The sequence below is a fragment of the Nelumbo nucifera genome, chromosome 2 (genome assembly GCF_055504915.1).
Source record: "Nelumbo nucifera cultivar China Antique chromosome 2, China Antique-T2T, whole genome shotgun sequence".
Taxonomy (NCBI): domain Eukaryota; kingdom Viridiplantae; phylum Streptophyta; class Magnoliopsida; order Proteales; family Nelumbonaceae; genus Nelumbo; species Nelumbo nucifera.
The window spans coordinates 44,839,401-44,859,206 of NC_142650.1; the positions used below are offsets into that span (position 1 = coordinate 44,839,401).

Genomic DNA, 19,806 nt, shown 5'->3' on the forward strand with positions numbered 1-19,806 from the left:
TATCATATTTCTAGAGTTTTAGTGGATGACAAAAGAGTAGTAGATATATTTAACCATTATGTAATTCTTTTAAAATTCAATTGTTCCTGTTATTTTCATGAATTATTAAACATCCTTCATCTCCTTCGCCATATATCTATATGATTTCCATGTGGCCGAGTAAGAAAAGTTTCCTCATAGAAACAAGTGGAATAGGCACATATAATATTGCATATAATTTTAATAAATTAATTATATAATTAATTGTTACAATACTTGGGCAAATAATAACTGCTTCTAAAAATTAATTTTCCATGCATGGTTTGGATTGATATGATCTCATTTTCCAAGCTAATTCGAAAACTTAATTAAACAATGGAGGCTACACGACATAGAACACAACTGGTGGTACATTTTACTTTTGGAAAAAGAAATTCTTTAGCCTTAATAGAGCCTTCTCAAATATTATTAATAGAAGACTTTTATCAAGCATCTAGAGGGCCATGGCGACTGCGAATCCAATCCAAGTCTTTTTACCAAAATGTCTAAAAATGCGAACTAGAGAGGACTAAGATAGCTAGGGTGAAAGGTACATGGATGACCATGTGTACCCGTTTGGTCTCGTAACCTCCTCAAGAGTCGATTAAGATTCAAAATGCTGCCGCATGCAAGACTTTATCAAAGGAATATTACCAGGATATTGTTGTTTAAAGATTTTCCAAACATATTGAAAACAACTAGGTAAAAGTGTTAGGGCTTGACCGTTATTCATTGTTAAAATTAAAATATGTTACATTAATATTAATTATTATATATAACTATACATTATATGGGTAGGTGGATAAGGCTCCAATTTGACTAATATCATTCTCCATTTTTGACTCTAGACGCTTCGTTTTGTTATTATATATGGAAAACGCTGTATGATAGACAGATCGACTAGATTGTACATTCAAAAGGTCTATACAATTAATTTACTCTTGGTTTTGCTGGGCAAATGACCTAAAACTCTATAAATTAATTAAATATATTATATATATATTATTTATATTTAATAACACTGCATGATGCAATGGAACACTTGTTTTCATTACAGAATTCTACAAATTAAGTAAACTACTTTGACATCATTAACGTTTACCCATCAAGTATTACAGATAAGTTTTGAAAACGGAGGGAATCTTTTGACAAATTAATTTCTAGTCATATATAGCTTCATCTCTTCGTTTCTTCTAGGGACCAAAATACCTACTACTGGGTCTTTATTCTTTTGTTTTTCTAATTATCAATGAAACTAGACAGTCAATCAACACAACATTGTGAATTCTAAGGCCCCGTTTGGTTTGCCATATTCCCATTCCAATGTTTGGTTGGGTGCAACCGGAATTTTCATTCCTATTTCTGCTGGAATAGCATTTCCTCATTTGTAGAATTGGCATGAGAGTAGGCTATTCCAAAGGATTCTGATCCGGAGTACTGCAATCCAAACAGACCCTAAGTTTATTTGACAATTGCGTGAAACTGCTTATAAATAGATTTATGTGTTTGCCCACTCGAGCATCAATATCAATGATCAAACCTAGCTATTTCTTTATGAAACATACATATGGATTCTCTTCTGCAATCCCCAACAAATATTGGTGCCCTCCTTGCTGTACTAGTGTTTATCTACTACCTGTCATCATTAATTTCTAAGAATATTGAAGTTAAAAAGAGAAAGATGGCACCGGAAGCGGCTGGTGCATGGCCTGTTATTGGGCACCTGCCGCTGTTAGGAGGGCCTGAGCTGCCGCACATAACGTTGGGCGCCATGGCCGACAAGTATGGACCGGCCTTCACCATTCGGTTGGGAGTGCGTCGTGCCTTGGTGGTGAGTGATTGGGAAGTAGCAAAGGAGTGCTTCACCATCAACGACAGGGCTTTGGCCACTCGTCCCAGTGGAGTGGCCATGAAGCACATGGGTTACAACTATGCCATGTTTGCCTTTGCCCCTTACGGCCCTTACTGGCGCGAGGTGCGCAAGATTGCTACGCTTGAGCTTCTTTCAAACCGCCGCCTCGAGATGCTCAAGCACGTCCGAGTCTCAGAGGTAAACATGTCTGTAAGAGAGTTATACGGGTTGTGGTTGAAGAATAAGAATGCTACAGGCGCAGACTCGGTGAAGGTGGAGATGAAGCGTTGGTTTGGAGACTTGACACTCAATAATGTGCTTAGGATGGTCGCCGGAAAGCGGTACTTTGGTGCTACCGCTGCTTGTGGCAGTGCAGAGGCAGTGCGATGCCAAACCGTTATGAGGAGTTTCTTTCGCTTGGTGGGGCAATTTGTGATTGCGGATGCAATCCCCTTTCTGGGGTGGTTGGACATGCAGGGCCATGAGAAGGCAATGAAGAGGACTGCCAAAGAGCTGGACTCTATCCTAGAGGGATGGATGGAGGAGCACAGAAAGATGAGACTCTCTAACGATGAGGCGAATGGCGAGCAAGATTTCATGGACGTGATGCTGTCCATCCTCAAGGATTCGAAGCTCTCTGGTTACGATGCCGATACCATCAATAAGGCTACTTGCATGGTACGTACGTATTAGTAATTTAGTATTACTCAATAATTAAGCACGCTAGCTGGTACTAATTAATTAATATTACTACTGGAAAGGGGAAAGTAGGAAACCCATAATATTAATACCAGACTTACCAGCAGTTGATGGGTTTTTGCAGAATCTTATTTTGGGTGGCAACGACACCATAAAAGTTTGTCTAACATGGGCTCTCTCGTTACTAGTCAACAATCAAGAGGTGTTGAAAAGGGTCCAAGATGAATTGGACAGACACGTTGGCAAGGACAGAAACGTGGAAGAATCCGATATGAAGAAGCTGGAATACTTGCAAGCCGTGGTGAAGGAAGCACTGCGGCTATACCCACCGGCTCCGCTATCTGGGCCACATGAAGCCATGGAAGAGTGCACTGTAGCTGGGTACCATGTGCCAGTAGGGACGCGTATACTGGTGAACCTTTCTAAGATTCAGAGAGACCCACGAGTGTGGTCAGACCCTCTTGAGTTTCGGCCAGAAAGGTTTCTTACAAGCCATGTGGGCGTGGATGTTTTGGGTCAGCATTTTGAGCTCATCCCTTTTGGTTCAGGTAGGCGAGCGTGCCCAGGGACCTCCTTGGGCCTCAAAGTTGTTCACCTGGCTCTGGCTCGTTTGCTTCATGCGTTTCATCTTCACACCCCATCCGGCGCCCCTGTGGATATGACTGAGAGCTTTGGCCTTACCAATCTCAAAGCAACCCCACTTGAAGTTCTTCTCCTCCCTCGCCTACCTTCTCATCTTTACCAATACTAGAATTAGTCAATTAGAGAGTTCGTTATATGTATGTTTCAATTTTTGCTATCTAATCTAGTTACTATATTCTTCTGTTGCTAATTAATATAATATAATTCTCTCTAGTCCTTGCATGACCATCGATCGAGAATGAACACACCCACCCAGACTACACCGTTTATACCGCCTTTGCTGAAACTTGCCCCCAAGTACAATAGAACTCGCATCTTCTGCTCCAGGGGTCCAGAAAACTTTCTGAACCCACCAATATTAGATTAATGGTTCCACGTACGTCTCATTTTCGTTACTTTTGAACTCAATTTCAAAACAAAGTAATTAAGTTTTGAATCATTTACTAAAACATAACCAATTTACTTAATCCACCTTACTCTAAAAGTGATAGCTTGATTGCTGATATGGAGTGAAAAATGGTTAAGAGCATGGACCTATATGGCATTTTATTTCAAAAATCCCCCTAGCACTTTATAGCCAACTTTTAAAATGAATCATCAATGTTTGGCCTTTACATCATATCACACAATGCTTGGTGTCAATAGAATTAAGAAGAGAGAACAGTGCATTTCAAGCTATTAGTTTGCAGTGACATGTCTTCTAGAGAATAAAATTGATTAAAAAGAATTATTACCCATATTTTATTTTACTAGCCACAGCTAGGGGCAAGAATGGTATTTTTTATGCATATTTATCTGTGGATTAAATTGGTCCCAACAGATGCTAAGGTCAAAACTGTTATTTTCCACTTCAATTTAGCGGATGATCGATTAAGTAATTAAATAGGCTGCAAACTATAGGGTGTTTTAATAAATAAAACACAAACTACATGGTAGGTTTTAATAAATCCATTGAACTATAGATGATGGCTATCTCCTAGTACGTGCTACGCGCTTAACTGATGCCTTGTACTAAATCAACGAAAATTCAACTTGACCAGTGTCCACCTCCCATCCCAACCAGATCATCTCTTCAATCCACTTTGGAACTTTCGAGAAGCTTGGATTGGACGAAGATAAGGATCGTGAGAGTCCTAGGAGATCCCGGATCTATATTCTGTATATTTCTTGTATAGTTAGGATTTAAAAGTTTTGTTTTTCTTTTTGAATTAGGAAGTCTTTTGGATTTTAGAAAGTTTTGGGGAGCAAGAACTCCATCATATATATCATAAGATAACAATGAAAAGTCAGGACCTTTGGCTTCCGAAATTTTTCATGGTATTAGAGCCACCTTCTGGCAGCCATTATAAGGTGGTAAAAGCTTATCGACACCGACATTGATGTATTCTGAGTCCCAGTTCCTGATTTCTTCGTTGTAGCAGTGGCAGGTCTGGACTCTTCTTCCTCCTCTGGACTGAAACAGAGCAGCGGCCGATCGGCGAGGCGGCAGTTACTTCACACCCCACTCTTCTTCTCGTAATCCCACGAGGGAAAAGTCTTCTAGGACTGTAGCTCATCCCCTTCCTTCGAACCCAACCCAGAAGACTGGCGGTGAATATTGTTCCTCTTCCTGTTCGAACGGAACAAGAGGTGGTATTGTTCATCTTCTCTGACCTCGCGACACCAGAACAACGGCAAAATCTGGCTCATTTGTCATTAGATCTTCAGCGATTCCTCACCGTCTTCTGCAGACCAGTGCTTATTCCCTATCATCCACATTTCCTTCTTAGCGGGAAAAACACGAATCCTTCGAAATCCGCTTTCATCATCTCTTTCCTGCGAACTGAACAGGAGCGGTGGCTGCCTCCTATCTCTATCTCTTTATTGCGTTCGTTGGACGAACAGATACAACCGTAGCAGACGTCATTAGAAGTCTTGCTCAACCGAGGAATCTCTGTAGCACCTCCCAGTCTAACAGATTTGATGCGCAGACATAGCAGCAACACCAGCACCTTTATCACAATCTCTTGAGTCACAACGGGTATTGTTGATCAGTCACCATGGCTGCCAACAACGACAGGGAATGGTGAGAGCTCGAGTAAGTCTGTTGGACCGTCTTCTCCTTTCTATTTGCATCCATCAGATAATCCTGGAATTATTATCAAGGGTGGACCCTCTGGCGGACATGGCCGAGGTACAGCAAAAGCTCATGCTGCTCAGTCATCAGCGGGGCATGAGGTGGCTGCTGACGGAGACAGGACCGGACCGAACGGGCTTAATGACGAGCAATGACAAACTCTTGTAAGCATGCTTAATGCTTACAAAACCAGGACTAATGAAAAACTCTCTAGTAAGAATTACTCCACTGAATGGATTGTTGACTCTGGGGCGTCACATCACACGACAGGGAATTAAATGTGCTCGTCGACACGTATGATGTTGCACCTTGTCCTGTTAGGTTACCCAATGATGCACACACTGAGGCCGTGAAAGAAGGCACTATTGAACTTGGAAATAGTTTTAAATTGCTGCACGTATTATATGTCCCAAAACTCAATTGTAATTTATTGTTAGTAGGTCGATTACTTCGTGACACAGATTATATTGTGATGTTTACTAATAAGTTGTGTGTAATACAGGACCGCATCTCGAGGACTCTAATTGGTGCGGGTGAACAGCTTGATGGGGTCTATGTCTTCAAGGGTGTGACGCCAGTTCATGCTTACAAGACAAATGGAATTGGGTCATGCGATTTGTAGCATCAGAAATTGGGACACCCTTCTTATCAAACAGTTAGCTTACTTCTTAATATCAGTAATAGTAAGAACAAAACCTGTGATGTTTGTTTGAAGGCAAAGCAAACTAGAGATGTTTTTATTCAAAGCAGCACTAAAGTGACTGATTGTTTTGCATTAATTCATTGTGACTTATGGGGTGCTTATAGAGTACCTGCATCTTGTGGTGATGTATATTTTTTGACAATTGTTAATGATTATTCTCGAGCGGTTTGGATTTATTTACTGGCTGAAAAAAGTGAAGTTGGTCGAACACTCAAAAATTTATGTGCCATGATTGAACGGCAATTTAATAAGAAGGTTAAAATGGTGAGAAGTGATAATGGAACATATTTTACACCCTTGAAATCATATTTTCATGAGCAAGGAATTTTATTTCAAACTTCCTGTGTTGGAACACCCCAACAAAATGGTTGTGTGGAGAGAAAGCATCGTCATATTTTGAATGTGGCCAGAGCGCTCAGGTTTCAAGCACATCTTTCGATCAATTTCTGGGGTGAGTGTGTTTTGACCGCAGGGTACTTAATTAACCAATCAATTTCTGGGGTGAGATGCTATTTGGACAAAGTCCTTCTTATAAACATCTTAGAGTTTTCGGTTGCTTGTGTTTTTCGCATACTCGGGACCGTGACAAATTTTCCGCTAGGAGTAGGAAATGTGTCTTTATTGGATACCCTTTTGGGAAAAAGGGGTGGAAATTATACGACATTGAGTCTGGTGACTACTTCGTCTCATGAGACGTGGTGTTTAGTGAGACCGAATTTCCCTTTGCTACTCCGGAACATCAACCCTCAATAACCAGTCCTCCCGTAGCCAAAGAAAATGTTGGGTTGCCTTGGGCCACTCCTCCTGACATGGTATCTGAGTCACCTCATATAGAAGTCAGGGGGAGCGACACGATCGATGAAAAAGGACATCAGAACACAGGTAATGATGAGGAGGCAGGTCCTCTTGATGAGACAATGAGCCATATAGATTGCAGAAATAATGAAACTCCAGCTGCTCCTCAGCCCACCACGGAGTTATTAGGCTGCGGACATCAAGAAAAGCGGCCCCCCAACTATTTACAAGACTTTGTCACACACTCTCCTCGTTGTTTATACCCATCCGTTGTTTCTCCTGCATCATCTCAGTCCTCAGGTACTCCTTATCCCATAACTCATTATGTGACGTATGATAATTTTTCTATAAAACACAGACATTTCTTGGAAATTGTTACTGCAGGCCGAGAACCTACTCGTTTCTCTGAGGCAATGACTGATGCTCGATGGCGCGATGCTATACGCCAAGAGATACAAGCTTTGGAAGACAATGAGACATGGACCTTGGAAGACCTCCCACCTGAAAAAAAGGCAATCGGGTGTAAATGGGTCTACAAAATCAAGTACAACTCGGATGGATCCATTGAAAGATTTAATCCTGGGCAACACTTAAGTTGAAGGTCTTGTTTACAACGAGACCTTTGCCCCTATGGCTAAAATGGTCACAGTTCGAACCTTCTTAGTAGTTCTTGTGGCCCAACATTGGGAATTGCATCAGATGGATGTCCACAATGCTTTTCTGCACGGTGATCTCCATGAGGAAGTCTATATGAAACCTCCTCCAGGTTTTTTGGCCTCCGGGACTGGAAAGGTATGCAAACTCCGAAAATCTTTGTATGGTCTGCGGCAAGCCCCCCAGAACTGATTCTCTAAGTTAGGTGCTTCATTGAAAACTTTTGGGTTTGAACAGTCCTATTTCGATTATTCCTTATTTACATATCGCAAGAATGGGCTTGTCTTACACGTCCTGGTTTATGTTGATGACTTAATCGTTGGTGGGAATAACCCAGAGTTCATACACGAATTTAAACAGTATATGAACCGGTGTTTTCACATGAAGGACTTGGGTGTTCTTAAATATTTTTTGGGCATCGAAGTGACTCGCGGATCATCGGGGATATTTCTTTGCTAAAGAAAATATGCACTTGATATTATTACAGAAACTGGCTTATTGGGGTCCAAACCTGCTCAATTTCCTATTACTCAGAATCATAAACTTGCCCTTGCTGACGGAGCACTCCTGGATGACCCTGAACGATATCGACGTCTTGTGGACCATTTGATTTATTTAACCACTACACAGCCGGAGCTCAGTTATTGCATCCATGTCTTGGCTCAATTTATGCAGTGTCATCGTGTTGATCATTGGGATGCGGCATTACGTGTGGTTCGTTATCTGAAGGGACGTCCTGATCAAGGAATATTTTTGCACTCTGATAGTGATCTGCAATTGTATGCCTATTGTGATTCCGATTGGGTGAGTTGTCCTCTAACTCGTCGCTCTCTTACTGGGTACTTTGTCATGTTAGGACATTCCCCCATCTCCTGGAAGACTAAGAAATAACATACTGTCTCCCGGTCCTCTGTCGAGGCTGAATACCGGTCAATGGCTACTGCCAGTTGTGAGTTGAAGTGGCTGAAAGGTCTGTTGTCGTCTTTGGGTATATCTCATCCTCAACCTATACGCTTGTTTTGTGACAATCAAGCTGCTCTGCACATTGTTGCGAACCCTGTCTTCTATGAGCAAACCAAACATATTGAAGTTGATTGTCATTTCATTCGCAATGAGCTCCAAGATGACACCATTGTGCCTTCCTATGTGCGTACCGATGAACAAGTTGCCAACATTTTCACAAAGGCTCTCGAACAAAAATAGTTTGATTTTTTCCTTCCAAGCTGGGCATTCGCAATCCTCATGCACCACCTTGAAGGGGAGTGTTGGACGAAGACAAGAGTCGCGAGAATCCTAAGAGATCCCGAATCTGTATTCTGTATATTTCCTGTACAGTTAGGATTTAGAAGTTTTGTTTTTCTTTTTGGATTAGGAAGTCTTTTGGATTTTAGAAAGTTTTGGGAGCAAGAACTCCATCGAATTTGTATATATATATATATAGTAAGATAACAATGGAAAGTCAGGACCTTTGGGTTCCGAAATTTTTCAGGGGAATTTGATGCATGGGCAGCAGCTAGTGCACCAGCACTACTATTGTTGGCACTATGCTGCAGTAAGTACGTACGATCTTTCATTGTATCTGTCTTACAAAACTGTTATTTAAGTTGGTTTGGTTGGTTGCGGTGTGAATTTCATTTGCACCGATGTAAATGCATGAGAGTGTGAATAAGCTTAGTGTAAATTCTGGTTTGTGAGAAGTAAAATGGTGTGCTCCCACTTAATATGTAAATGCATGAGAGTGTGAATAAGCTTAGTGTAAATTCTGGTTTGGAAGGAGGCTGGAAGAAAGATGATGTGGTCTCCTCCACTTTGTATGAGAAAGAAAATTAAGGTAGGAGGAAGCTGCAGGTGCAAATTTTGCATATCAATTTTTTGAGATGTAAAATTTTACACTGTCAGAGAGTACAGATTTTGCATTAGGTAGGAGTGCAATGATAAGGATATAAACTCATGAACTGGGTGAAAAATTAAAACAAACAGATGGAGGCTTCGTCTCCGTTAATTTGATAGTAGTGCAACTTCAGTTACACTAGTATAAAAGGTACAGGAGTGCAAATTTGCTTTTGCTTTAAATATAATGTTTTACTTGGCTTTACCTCACTAACAAAACAAATTAAAACCAAAATCAGAATTTACTCTCAATTCATTTGCTTGCAGTATTCTCATGCGCTTCTGCACCAGTACAAAATTATTAATGAAGTTGCGCACTGCAAATGCAAACAAACCAAGCCTTATAGTCATTATTGTCAGACTAATTAATTCTTATTTGATCTCTACCTCCTCGTTCTGAAGTCTGAACTAAGCTAAGCTTATGAATTAATAAACACTCTACAGGCCTGCGTGCGTCGATCGGGTCAAAGAGGTGCAACGTACGTACGTATATATTGATTGCAGCTGATTGATCAATTGATTTATATTATTAATTATTCGATCTGTACCGTATAGTAATTAAGTTAGTATACGAAGACTACGTACCCTTGCAATAGAATTATAGCTACTTGTATGTGAATTGAAGAGATGCTGTAGCTAGCTGCTGGCATGGAGTTGTATAATATTAAAGTCTCAAAGTGATGATAATATAAGCAAAAGGGATTTTTAATTTACTCATCATCAAAATGCAAATTAAAGGCACAAAAGGATAGGAGTAGATCTCCGTTCATTTGAAATAAAACATTGCAACATCATATCCCTTATTTTTCCTGTTTAAATTAAGATAGAACAAATTGAAACAAGGTGGGAAATTGGGATCGATCTAATTTTATTACATAATTTTTTTTGGTAGACATGTAGTTTTAATTGGTGTAGAGAGAGAGAGAGAGAGAGACTGCAGAGGAGGATATAATTATATATCCTTAATTAGGATTGAGCCACCTCATTGAAAGTATTGAAAGTGGTTGTCGCAGATGGCGGCTTCTGGAACCTGCAAACTGCACAGAGAGTTGAGTGGAGGGATGGAATGCGATACTTGTCCTCCCCTCCCATCATCGGCATGGGGACGCCAACTTTGACGGGGCTGACGTAGTCCGGTCTGTAAGTCTTGCCCAATACACCCTCAACCATGTCTGTGAGGTTGGAGAACCTGAACTGAGTCTCCAAGTGAGCGAAGGCGTCGTCCTCTGGCAACTGGTAGTTGTGCACCCTGTTCTCTTCTGCTCCCACCGGTGTCACCTTCACGTCCATCTCCACCACCCCAGTTATCGTCACCCTCACGCTGTTGGTGTCATCAGTTCTCTCCACCACCACCTCTCTTTTCCCATCATTAGTCCGCCACTCGGCTTCTCCGTCAGTCGGTACTTCAACGGCGTTACCGTCCCAGTGGACACTGAGAACATCGACACCGTCATCCCAACGAGACACTCTCTTGGCAACAAGGTCAAGAGTGTGGGAATCGAACATGACGGAGAGGGTTTGCACCCAGGTGAAGTCGCGGGCCCTCCCTGCTGGTCGGCTTCCGATGAAGTGGGCGTTGATCTGAAATTCATCGTCTGACACGAGGGCGAAATCGCCTCCCTTGGCCCCGTGAAAGTAGAACATCACACCGTCACCGCCAACAAACCTGGGATCGTAGCAGACCGACCCATATCCATTACAGTTGGGTTTCCGAACTGCATGCCAAGAAAGAACAGACGTCGTATTCGTATAATAGATTCAACTTAATTTCAAGAGTACTGAATTAATAATGATCAATAATCTTCCAAACTAAATGCCCATTTATTTCAATTTTACGACTTTTCGATTGAAGCTAGCTAGCTAGCTAGCTAGTTTTTATGTTCTTTCTCTTCTCTGCAGTACGTTCCAATTAGGAACTAACTGGTGGGTACGTTCTAGCAAGTATGGAAACAGTAATTAATATATAGAAGTAGCTAGCTAATGAACCAAGCGATCCAGAAGGTCAAAGAGTTTGAGAGAGAGAGAGAGAGAGAGAGAGAGAGAGATTAATATATACTTACATTTGCAAGTGGTCTCGCATGTGCTGCTGCAGTCAATGAAGCATCCCTTGATCTTCTTGTTCTTCTTAGGCTTCCTCTGAGTGCACTGAACGGGGCACTGAAGGATCTTGAGATAGCAACGCCCTCTGGCCAGGCACAGAGCTCGTTCTTGCCCTGTCCCCTTCTTTGGCGTTAGCACAATGTAATGCGTCGAAGCAGCATCGAGGTTCTTCTTGGCGTTAGCTTTCCCATTTGCATTTCCGTTGCCTTGACCCTGAACGAAGGAGGCTCCCATAGAGATAAACACAACAAGGAAGAAGGTCACTAGAAAGCATGTCTTCCTTCTATCCATCTCTCTGTTCTGTTTGTGCCTTCTCCAGCTGTTGATCGATGTCAAATGTTGTAAAAGTAGAGCCCAGCAGATGGAAATTAAGGACAATGGCAAATTGGTAACTGTGGTGGTAGAAAGCCCAAGGATGGGTAGTCTTTATATGTGAGTAAATGTGTGTCTCTATCACAATTAATTCACACAGCTGGGAAGAAATCCTTGTAACTGAACTTTGCTTGACGTGCAATTCCCTTCTCCAGTTCTCCCCACAAACGATCTCTGGATCTGGAATAGTTTGTTCACAGCTTTCTCTTCTAGTAGTTTTATTTTATTTTATATATTTCTGGGTTTGGCCAAAAGTATGTGTGTGGACGACTTCCTTATGATATAGGAAATCTGAGACAGGATTGTCAGGACACAGCTGAGGTTGGGTATTGCAATTAATAGTGAATAATATGGGTTTGTCGGTAAAGTTGGCTTTATCAATCTGTTCCATTCTCACTCTCCGTCGTCTCTTTGACTCGTCTTAAATCAGAAGGAAAAGTTAAACATAAGTATATAAATTCGATTTTACTAGTTTAATACGAGCAACTTGTCCTAGAAATATATTAAATTATTTATGTAGCACTACACTAACTGCGTTGTGAAACACCTGCAATTAAGGAAACCAGCTCAACTTGCTTTAATAAACGAGAGGATAGTCACATGGAGGGCAATTGGATCTAGAGCTTGCTGGGTCTACGATATCCATGCATCGATGTTTAGCTACTGGCTTTCGTTCCCCTAACGCATCCTTCATGTGATGTAATTACTAATTCGAGGCCTTTGAATGACTTGCTTTTAATGAATTAGACTTCAAAGTCCAAACCCCCCATTATATTAGATTCTAATCTATAAAAAGATGACGCAGCTTATGGCTTAAGTTATTAGTTGTGTAATGATAATAATATATATAGAAGCAATTATTTATCGAGATCCGGAAGACTTAGAAAAAGCAGAATTTATAAGGTTGTGTTTGGAAATGATGCAAATAAAGTGTAAATTCCGGTTCAAGATAAATTTTCACTTTGGTTCACTTTTGCCTGTATTTGACAATATTACGTTTATGTATTGATAAATAACATATTTATATTGATAATCAGATGTAAAAATACATCAATAAAAAAAAAGTAAATTTACAATTAAATGGGCTTTTGATAAAAAAATAAAGCATATGCTTTATTGGAATTCATGTTTGCATTTATTACTGGTTTTACAATTTATATGAACCGTTTTATGCTCTACATATTTGCATTCACACTTATTTGCATTGTTTCTAAATACAACCTAAATCTTTGGTCAAAATGAGGAGGAACCACACGGTTGAGGCCAAGATACGTTATTTCTTGCTTCCCACAGCTCTGTACAGTGACTTTACAAGTTACCTTATCTAATGACTCTGTGGCTCTCTCTCTCTCTCTCTCTCCGTAGCCAATTGGTTAAATAAAATAATAATAATAATATAAAAGAGCATTTTGGTAAATTACTAATTTATGCAACTCTTAAAAACTTATAATATTCATTAGCGTTCCTTTTTAATTTCTTTTTTATTTTAAATGAAAGACTGAGGACTGAGGGAGTATGTAACTATGTATATGTATTCATATGAATGCATATATGCATATTTATATAATATCTACATATACCCATGTAAAGATATACTGCGTTTGAATTGGCCAAGGCATTCACCCTAACCCAACCCAAAATTTAGTTAGATTCACATTTTCCTTCAAACCAAAACCATAATTCGACCTCAACCCAACCCAAGTGGCTCCTCTGCAACCAGGAGAATTAAAAAACAACATACATAATATCAGGAAAATCTTAGCTGACTAAATTTGATAGCCTGGACTGACAACAGGACTCTTACTGTAAGACACGTTAGATACACAAATTCCATTTTATGGTGTCGGCAATGGACATTGCATATGCAGGGTGAACTAACCTATTGAGAGCCCAGGCTAACTTTCAAATGTGAATAGCCAAAGTTTTCTTTCAAGATTTTGATTTTTGAAAACCCACCAGAGTTACTGTTCATCATTCCATGATCCATTTGGAAAAGCCGTAGATTGGTCAACAGCCCTTCAAACTTCAACTTGACGGCTGAAGCAGCTTTTATTAATATATAATCTTGTTATACATGGTTGAAGTTTTTTTTTTTTTTTTGTGTGTGTGTTTTTTGTTATTGCTAGCAAAGTAAGCTATCCATAACGGTGCCTTTAGTTTTCTTATTCTTTTTATAATTGTATCTGGCTGCAGATAGCCTTTGCATATTAAATATGCGGTTAAGTAGTTACAATCAAACGGTAAAACTGCTAAACCATCAAGCTCCGATGCCACTACTCTAATAGCAGAAAGGACTAGGTGAACATAATAGCTGTTCAATCGGCTGTGCAACCAATGATAATGCTTTCGTCAGCAATAAAATACATGAGACCCACAATCATTTAAATTTTCACTGTGTGCTCCATGTAATTTATCAATAACGGGGGGCTTTATTTGGTTCCTGCCATCACCTTCAGTTAATCTGATTTCTCAAGTTGGGTGGTGCCGTTGACACTTGAGACCAAATAAGCCCCCCACAACGTCCCACAGCATGTCCCCGCCAGGACCATCTTCCGATGATAATCCATAAATGATTTTTGGCTTTTATATATTACAGGAGAATTATATTTTGGCAAGGTTTGGGGTTTGGACTTTGGACTATAATTTTCCTTAATGGTCCTACAATCTCAGCTCAAATCACCACTTTACCAAAACCTTACATTCTATCACGAAAATTTCACCTCTGGTTTCAGTGGGGTTTCGCATGATGCATTCGCCAAACTATTCTCGAATCCAACTACAACGGTTCTCTCTTTTGGCCCCATTATAGTTTCCATGTAATGATAGGAACCACATCCATGAATTTTCCCAAGTGAACCGTAACAATTATGAGTTATTTTCTGCTTCGTGCCACTGAGGATGGAGACAAATTTACAATGCGAAACAAAACTCTCCGCCAGAAATCCAAATACACATTTTCAAAAATAACGGCCTGATCTTAGTCTGGATTAGAAATACAAACTTCTGGAACTTTCAAACACTCTCTGTAGCATCTCTATGCGAGTCTTCTGTGCCCCTCGCTGCAGCCAACCTCTCTGCAGCTAATCTTTCTTCTAGTGCTCGAGCTCCCCTTTCTCTGTAATTTGGAAAACAAAAACAGGGTGGGTTAAAAGTTTTTATTCAAAAAAGATAACTTACATGTGAAGTTTAACTGATGGGGAACACAATAGTCAAGAAGATAGGGAAAACATGTATTGGAAAGCCACAACACCTTGTCTCTGTCATTGTTTGATGTATTGATCGTGATGGTTCAGAATTCAGATGGCGGGCTACCACTTAATGGGCCATAAGCCAAAAACCAGACAACAGATTCAAAAGCTATTATGACGATTATTCTCATTAGTCATGACCACTTGTGCATGTGAGGTGGGGTGGGTGGGCTGTATATGGACCTAACCCATGGCATTTTTGGTGTGAAATGGCCACTCTAAGAACCTTTTTTTTTTGGTAAACCCACTCTCATAACTCAAACCCATAGTTTCAAGCTTGCCAGTCCAAGACCTTACCATCACAAGAAAAAATGGCCCCTCCTTTGTTAAATGGTACACGGAGAAAATTTTTTCTTCAATCATCCAAGTAGTTTGAATTTTTAACTCATTGCCAGTGATTATAGTTTTTGGTCAATCAACTCAGTGACTCGCCTATTGAGATTCAGGACATTCACATTCCTATATATGTAGATCAAAAATCTAATCCGACATGTAATGTTATCTGTGAAGTGAGAAATGAAGTAATACCTTCTCCTTGATGCCTCAATGGGGTCAGAACCAGGCAATGGGTCGCCACCCAATACATATCCTGTGGCTTCATTGGAAGTTTCAGATCTTCCACAGAGCATTCGATCAAGCACTGATGCAATGGGATCAATAACTGGCCTACATTCCCCATAGCAAGGAGCATGCCAAGTATGAATGATCAAAAAGAAAAGCAGTATATGTGAACCCATTAAAATTTGAAAGCTGAAATTAAAAGGGGGGTCTTTGGGAATATCCAATTTTTGTAAACCAGGCACATCCCTAGAGAAAGACTAAGAAATCCTGTTTATAAATGACATAAACCATTACAGAGAGGGAGGTGCTTTTGTCTTTTCAAAGACAAATTTTTACTGATGAATGAGGGTATTTATTCGTCCTGTATAAAAAATGTTATGTGCAAATCACTCCCCATTAAAAATGTCATGTTACCTCAAAAATTCAGGGAAGAATGTTAAGAAAGCAAACTCCTGGCTTGGATCCCCCTTAAGGTTTGTTTCAGGCTTCCTCTGAAGATATCGCAGGTATATCCAACTTGTATATGTGCCAAATATCAAGGTTGGAAGGTATGATGCTGAATCATCTGTAAAGAAGCTTGTTGCTATGGCCAGCAACAACATGATAGAAGACACCCACTGGATAGTGTAAGAAAATGGTAGGGAGTAAGATACGTTCCCAGTAGCTGGAATTTTATATCAAATGATAGATGAAGGTAGGGCTCAAACTATAGAGTGCATAAAAATCTTACCTTTGCTTTTATTTTCAACACAGAAAATAAAGACAATTCCTGATCAGGTACAATTTGCTTGATACCAACCAGGAAACCTGAAAGGGCCCCATGGAAGCCAGAAAGAGGTGTATAACTACCAAAAAAGAAATGGAGAAAGAAACTTCAGAAAATCTGAAGAATGGTCTTCATTTATTGATAGACTTGCATCTGATGGAGAACGAAAAAGAAAGCACCTATACATTGAACATTTCAAAACCAGAAGACAGGAACTAAAAAGAGCGAAATGATACTAAGCAATAGAACAGTTTTTCTCACATCAATACCCTTTTGTTCTATCTGTGCCATCAAGTTACGCAGATGCATGGGGGGGTAGGACATATGACATTTGAGACATTTCATGAAAGGCTTCTTGGCCCCCTAAAAGTTTAATAAGCATTTGTAAGCAATTGAAAATCCAAATCCACCAAATTGTTCCTCCTAACAGGAAAGTCTTCTAGTGTTCTTAAGAAAATCTAGGGAAGGTAGTACCCTAAAACCCATTTCAGATTTCAGAAACCTGGATCAACTAGTCTCCCAATTTTCAGAGAAAACCACTCGTCATTTGAATTCTGAACAAAACCATCAAGAACCCCAGGTCAATTCAACTCTATGGGACGACCTCAACAGCAAACTCAATACCCTGTTGACCTCAACAGCACAAGAGAGAGAAGTTTCCTTCTGTCAGCTTATTTTTCCAAGTGACCCAACATGGAATAAGAGAGAGTCACACTGAAATATCTAGAAATCTAATTTTCTGGCCCAGGTTGTGGTGGATAAGAAACAACTGACAGGATCTATCCAGGTTTTCGAAATCTGAAATGGATATTAGGGTTCTTTACCTTAAAATCTAATAGCTTACACGCTTCGTAGAATTGGCATACCTATGAAGAAAAAACGTTCACTGTTATTAGCCAAGACTTGTTCCAGCAATTTGGGGTAAGCTACATATACAAAACACTAAAAGAAAATTTGGCTGATCTTTTCAGTACATATTTTAAAAAACAAATATAATGTAAAGGGAGAACAAAAATATGAACCAAAAAAAGGAAAAACGAGCATAAATAAGGGTCATTAGCCAATATTGGCCTCAGTTATCTGGGGTCTTGAGAGGAGCAGACTTGATACAGACCTAACCTTAGGTTTTTTATTTGTTTTGGCACACAAGCAATGGCCCCTAAAAACTATTATAAATAGGAAAGAAACACAAATGTAAAACAAAGAAAAAAAACAAAAAACTTGTCTCCGGAGAATCAGAAATACTTACAGGTAACTCTCCTGCCTTGTTATATAGTACAAAGCAATAGCTGTCGTGAAGACACAAACATAAGTCAGAAAATTAACTATAATGATGAACTTGACGAACTCCCTGGAACCCCATATAGGTTCCAGCAGCTTCCCAATGAAAAGAAGACCAACTGTGCCTATGACCACCTGGAAAGCAATTGTAGCTTCAAAACTTGCTGTTTGAAGGAAATTAAAGGGAAAGAGGCATCTCTCACACTAGATGATGATAGGAAAATGGTTGCATAATTTACAATGAAACAAATACTTACCCCAAAAACTGATTGCTCAACATAACCAGCTGTTATGAGATTCCAAGCAAAAGGGATCGTCCTGCAAATTCAATTCCAAGGAGGTGAACATTCTGACCGGGAAAAAAAGTTAAGCTTACAAAGTAAAAAATGGAGACAGGATCAGATATCATTCCATGGACAAGTCCTTGACCAAATTACAAGCCTTCATTTCTTTGAATACAAAAGTTGTGCATACAACTGGATGCAATTCGATATGCAGAATCAGAAGATATTTTTCTCTTGTGATTATTAAATTTCTAAATATCCAAAGAAATCATATTTTGTGGATAATGTATTTCCACAGGCAATCAGGAAAAGTTTACCATGGAAGGGCTGTAGTGCAGCCTTCGAACTATTCTTCAGCAATGGTTCCATTTACTTGATCCAAATAATACACGATAGGATTCAGATTTAGCAGCTGATAGCCTTAGAATGTAGCCATAACAGTGAGCATGGGTCGTGCTTTTGTAATCCTGTTAATGAAGAATTTCTAACCATTAAATTCTTCATTGCCATACCTGCTGGCACCAGCTGCTGTGGTGGATTAACTGACAATCTTAAGAAACAATGCCAACTGGTTGCTATTTCAAGTGTAAGCATCATTTAGATTTTTATATGCACTGATGTATTTGCCTTTTAACAGTTTCCTTGACCAATGGGAATAAAGGATACTAATATGCTATACTTGAGGCATGTAGTTAGGATCTTCATGAGTAATGCACTTCACGACTCAGAAAATGATAAAAATATCTCTGACATCCAGGGAAAGATTAACAACAGAATTGACATATGGTAACTGGTACAAACTACTTAAAGTGCGACTGCAGAACCACTTTTGTTGCATCAGAACTCAATTATATTTCTCTCCCTATATTTCATTTCATTAGATTTATAGTTTTTTTTGAAGAAAGGGAACTTTTTATTGTAGATTTATAGTTTTTAATTTCATTAAGACCATCTTATATGCTAGTAGTGTCTCTAGAAAGGAAACTCCCAGGCCTTAGTATCTTTTCTGTCTCTATGTGCATAGTTGTGCAATAAATGAAAGATTTAACAGCACGAATTATAAGTAGATCAGTTTCTTTCCTCAATCAACAATTCAGATTTAATTAAAGATTAAAATAGAGAAAGGGAAGAAATTCCATCTTGTAGCTTGCTCCTAGGTTTGAATCTTTCTTTTTTTTCTTTAAATAAATTCCTCTCTGTTTTTTTTTTTTTTTTTTTTGAGAAAAGTTAACTGGTTTCATTAAGAAAAGATAGGAGTACCCAAGAGGGTGTACAAAGGAAACAATACAAATAGGGAGCAGACCCCTGAATTTTACACAGGAGGGATCTTATCACAGTACAGAACTTCTAAAGGAGCTATTTTTTGCTAATCCATCTGCAGGAGCATTAAGTTCCCTTGGAATCAAGTGTTCAAGAAACTAATGTTATTGATGATTTAACAAAGATGGTTATGGAAGGCAGTGTTTTAGAAATACATTTCTTTCAAGATCCTTTTCTAGTTCTGTGTGTGGCCTCTACTCTACAGTCCAAGCATGTAGCTGTGGGAAGTCCTACTCCCTTTGTAATTGGGGCATATCAACTTTTCATCCTCAAGTTCTTCAAAACTAAACTTGAGGACGAGTTTTTTTCAACCAGGGGAAAATGATGCAGGAGCTGAAGAGTCAAAATTGGAATTTTATGATATTTTATGTATTTCTGTATTTTTGGACAGTAGGGGTATTTTTGTTGTTTCTGTGGGGTCCAATGATAGGGTTTAATTTGTATAGTTATAGTTTGTTTATGTTTAAAATTTCAGAGTCATTGCATAAGTAGGATTAGAGTTATT

At 39.4% G+C, this 19,806-nt stretch overlaps 3 protein-coding genes across 4 annotated transcripts in view; 1 reads left to right on the forward strand and 2 right to left on the reverse strand.

Annotated features, from left to right (window-relative positions):
• Positions 1-1,524: 1,524 nt before the first annotated feature.
• Positions 1,525-3,439, forward strand: LOC104602643 (cytochrome P450 CYP82D47-like). Its single transcript, XM_010266410.2, has 2 exons — positions 1,525-2,548; positions 2,694-3,439. The coding sequence occupies exons 1-2, from the start codon at positions 1,586-1,588 to the stop codon at positions 3,318-3,320; spliced, it is 1,590 nt and encodes a 529-aa protein (XP_010264712.1). The 5' UTR covers positions 1,525-1,585; the 3' UTR covers positions 3,321-3,439.
• A 6,614-nt stretch (positions 3,440-10,053) lies between these two features.
• LOC104602642 (uncharacterized) lies at positions 10,054-12,039 on the reverse strand. Its single transcript, XM_010266409.2, has 2 exons — positions 11,430-12,039; positions 10,054-11,084 (listed from the first exon to the last, which is right to left on the reverse strand). Exons 1-2 carry the CDS (start codon positions 11,758-11,760, stop codon positions 10,336-10,338), a joined length of 1,080 nt encoding a protein of 359 aa, XP_010264711.1. The 5' UTR covers positions 11,761-12,039; the 3' UTR covers positions 10,054-10,335.
• A 2,644-nt stretch (positions 12,040-14,683) lies between these two features.
• Positions 14,684-19,806, reverse strand: part of LOC104602641 (rhomboid-like protein 19) — a 35,519-nt gene continuing 30,396 nt past the window's right edge. For both annotated transcript variants that reach the window (XM_010266406.3, XM_088897285.1), the window contains exons 4-9: positions 17,955-18,015; positions 17,666-17,832; positions 16,381-16,495; positions 16,065-16,267; positions 15,618-15,755; positions 14,684-14,956 (exon numbers count right to left, since the gene is read on the reverse strand). In XM_010266406.3, coding sequence (XP_010264708.1) covers positions 14,854-14,956; positions 15,618-15,755; positions 16,065-16,267; positions 16,381-16,495; positions 17,666-17,832; positions 17,955-18,015 — 787 coding nt within the window. In that variant the 3' untranslated portion in view covers positions 14,684-14,853. The remainder of the gene's footprint in view (positions 14,957-15,617; positions 15,756-16,064; positions 16,268-16,380; positions 16,496-17,665; positions 17,833-17,954; positions 18,016-19,806) is intronic.

Excerpts from the sequence above, each read along its gene's own strand:
- LOC104602643 (XM_010266410.2), top strand. The coding sequence starts at position 1,586 with ATGGATTCTCTTCTGCAATCCCCAACAAATATTGGTGCCCTCCTTGCT. Across the intron at positions 2,549-2,693 it reads TCAATAAGGCTACTTGCATG|AATCTTATTTTGGGTGGCAA; the intron begins GTACGTACGTAT and ends GGGTTTTTGCAG.
- LOC104602642 (XM_010266409.2), bottom strand. The coding sequence starts at position 11,760 with ATGGATAGAAGGAAGACATGCTTTCTAGTGACCTTCTTCCTTGTTGTG. Across the intron at positions 11,085-11,429 it reads ATGCGAGACCACTTGCAAAT|TTCGGAAACCCAACTGTAAT; the intron begins GTAAGTATATAT and ends CTTGGCATGCAG.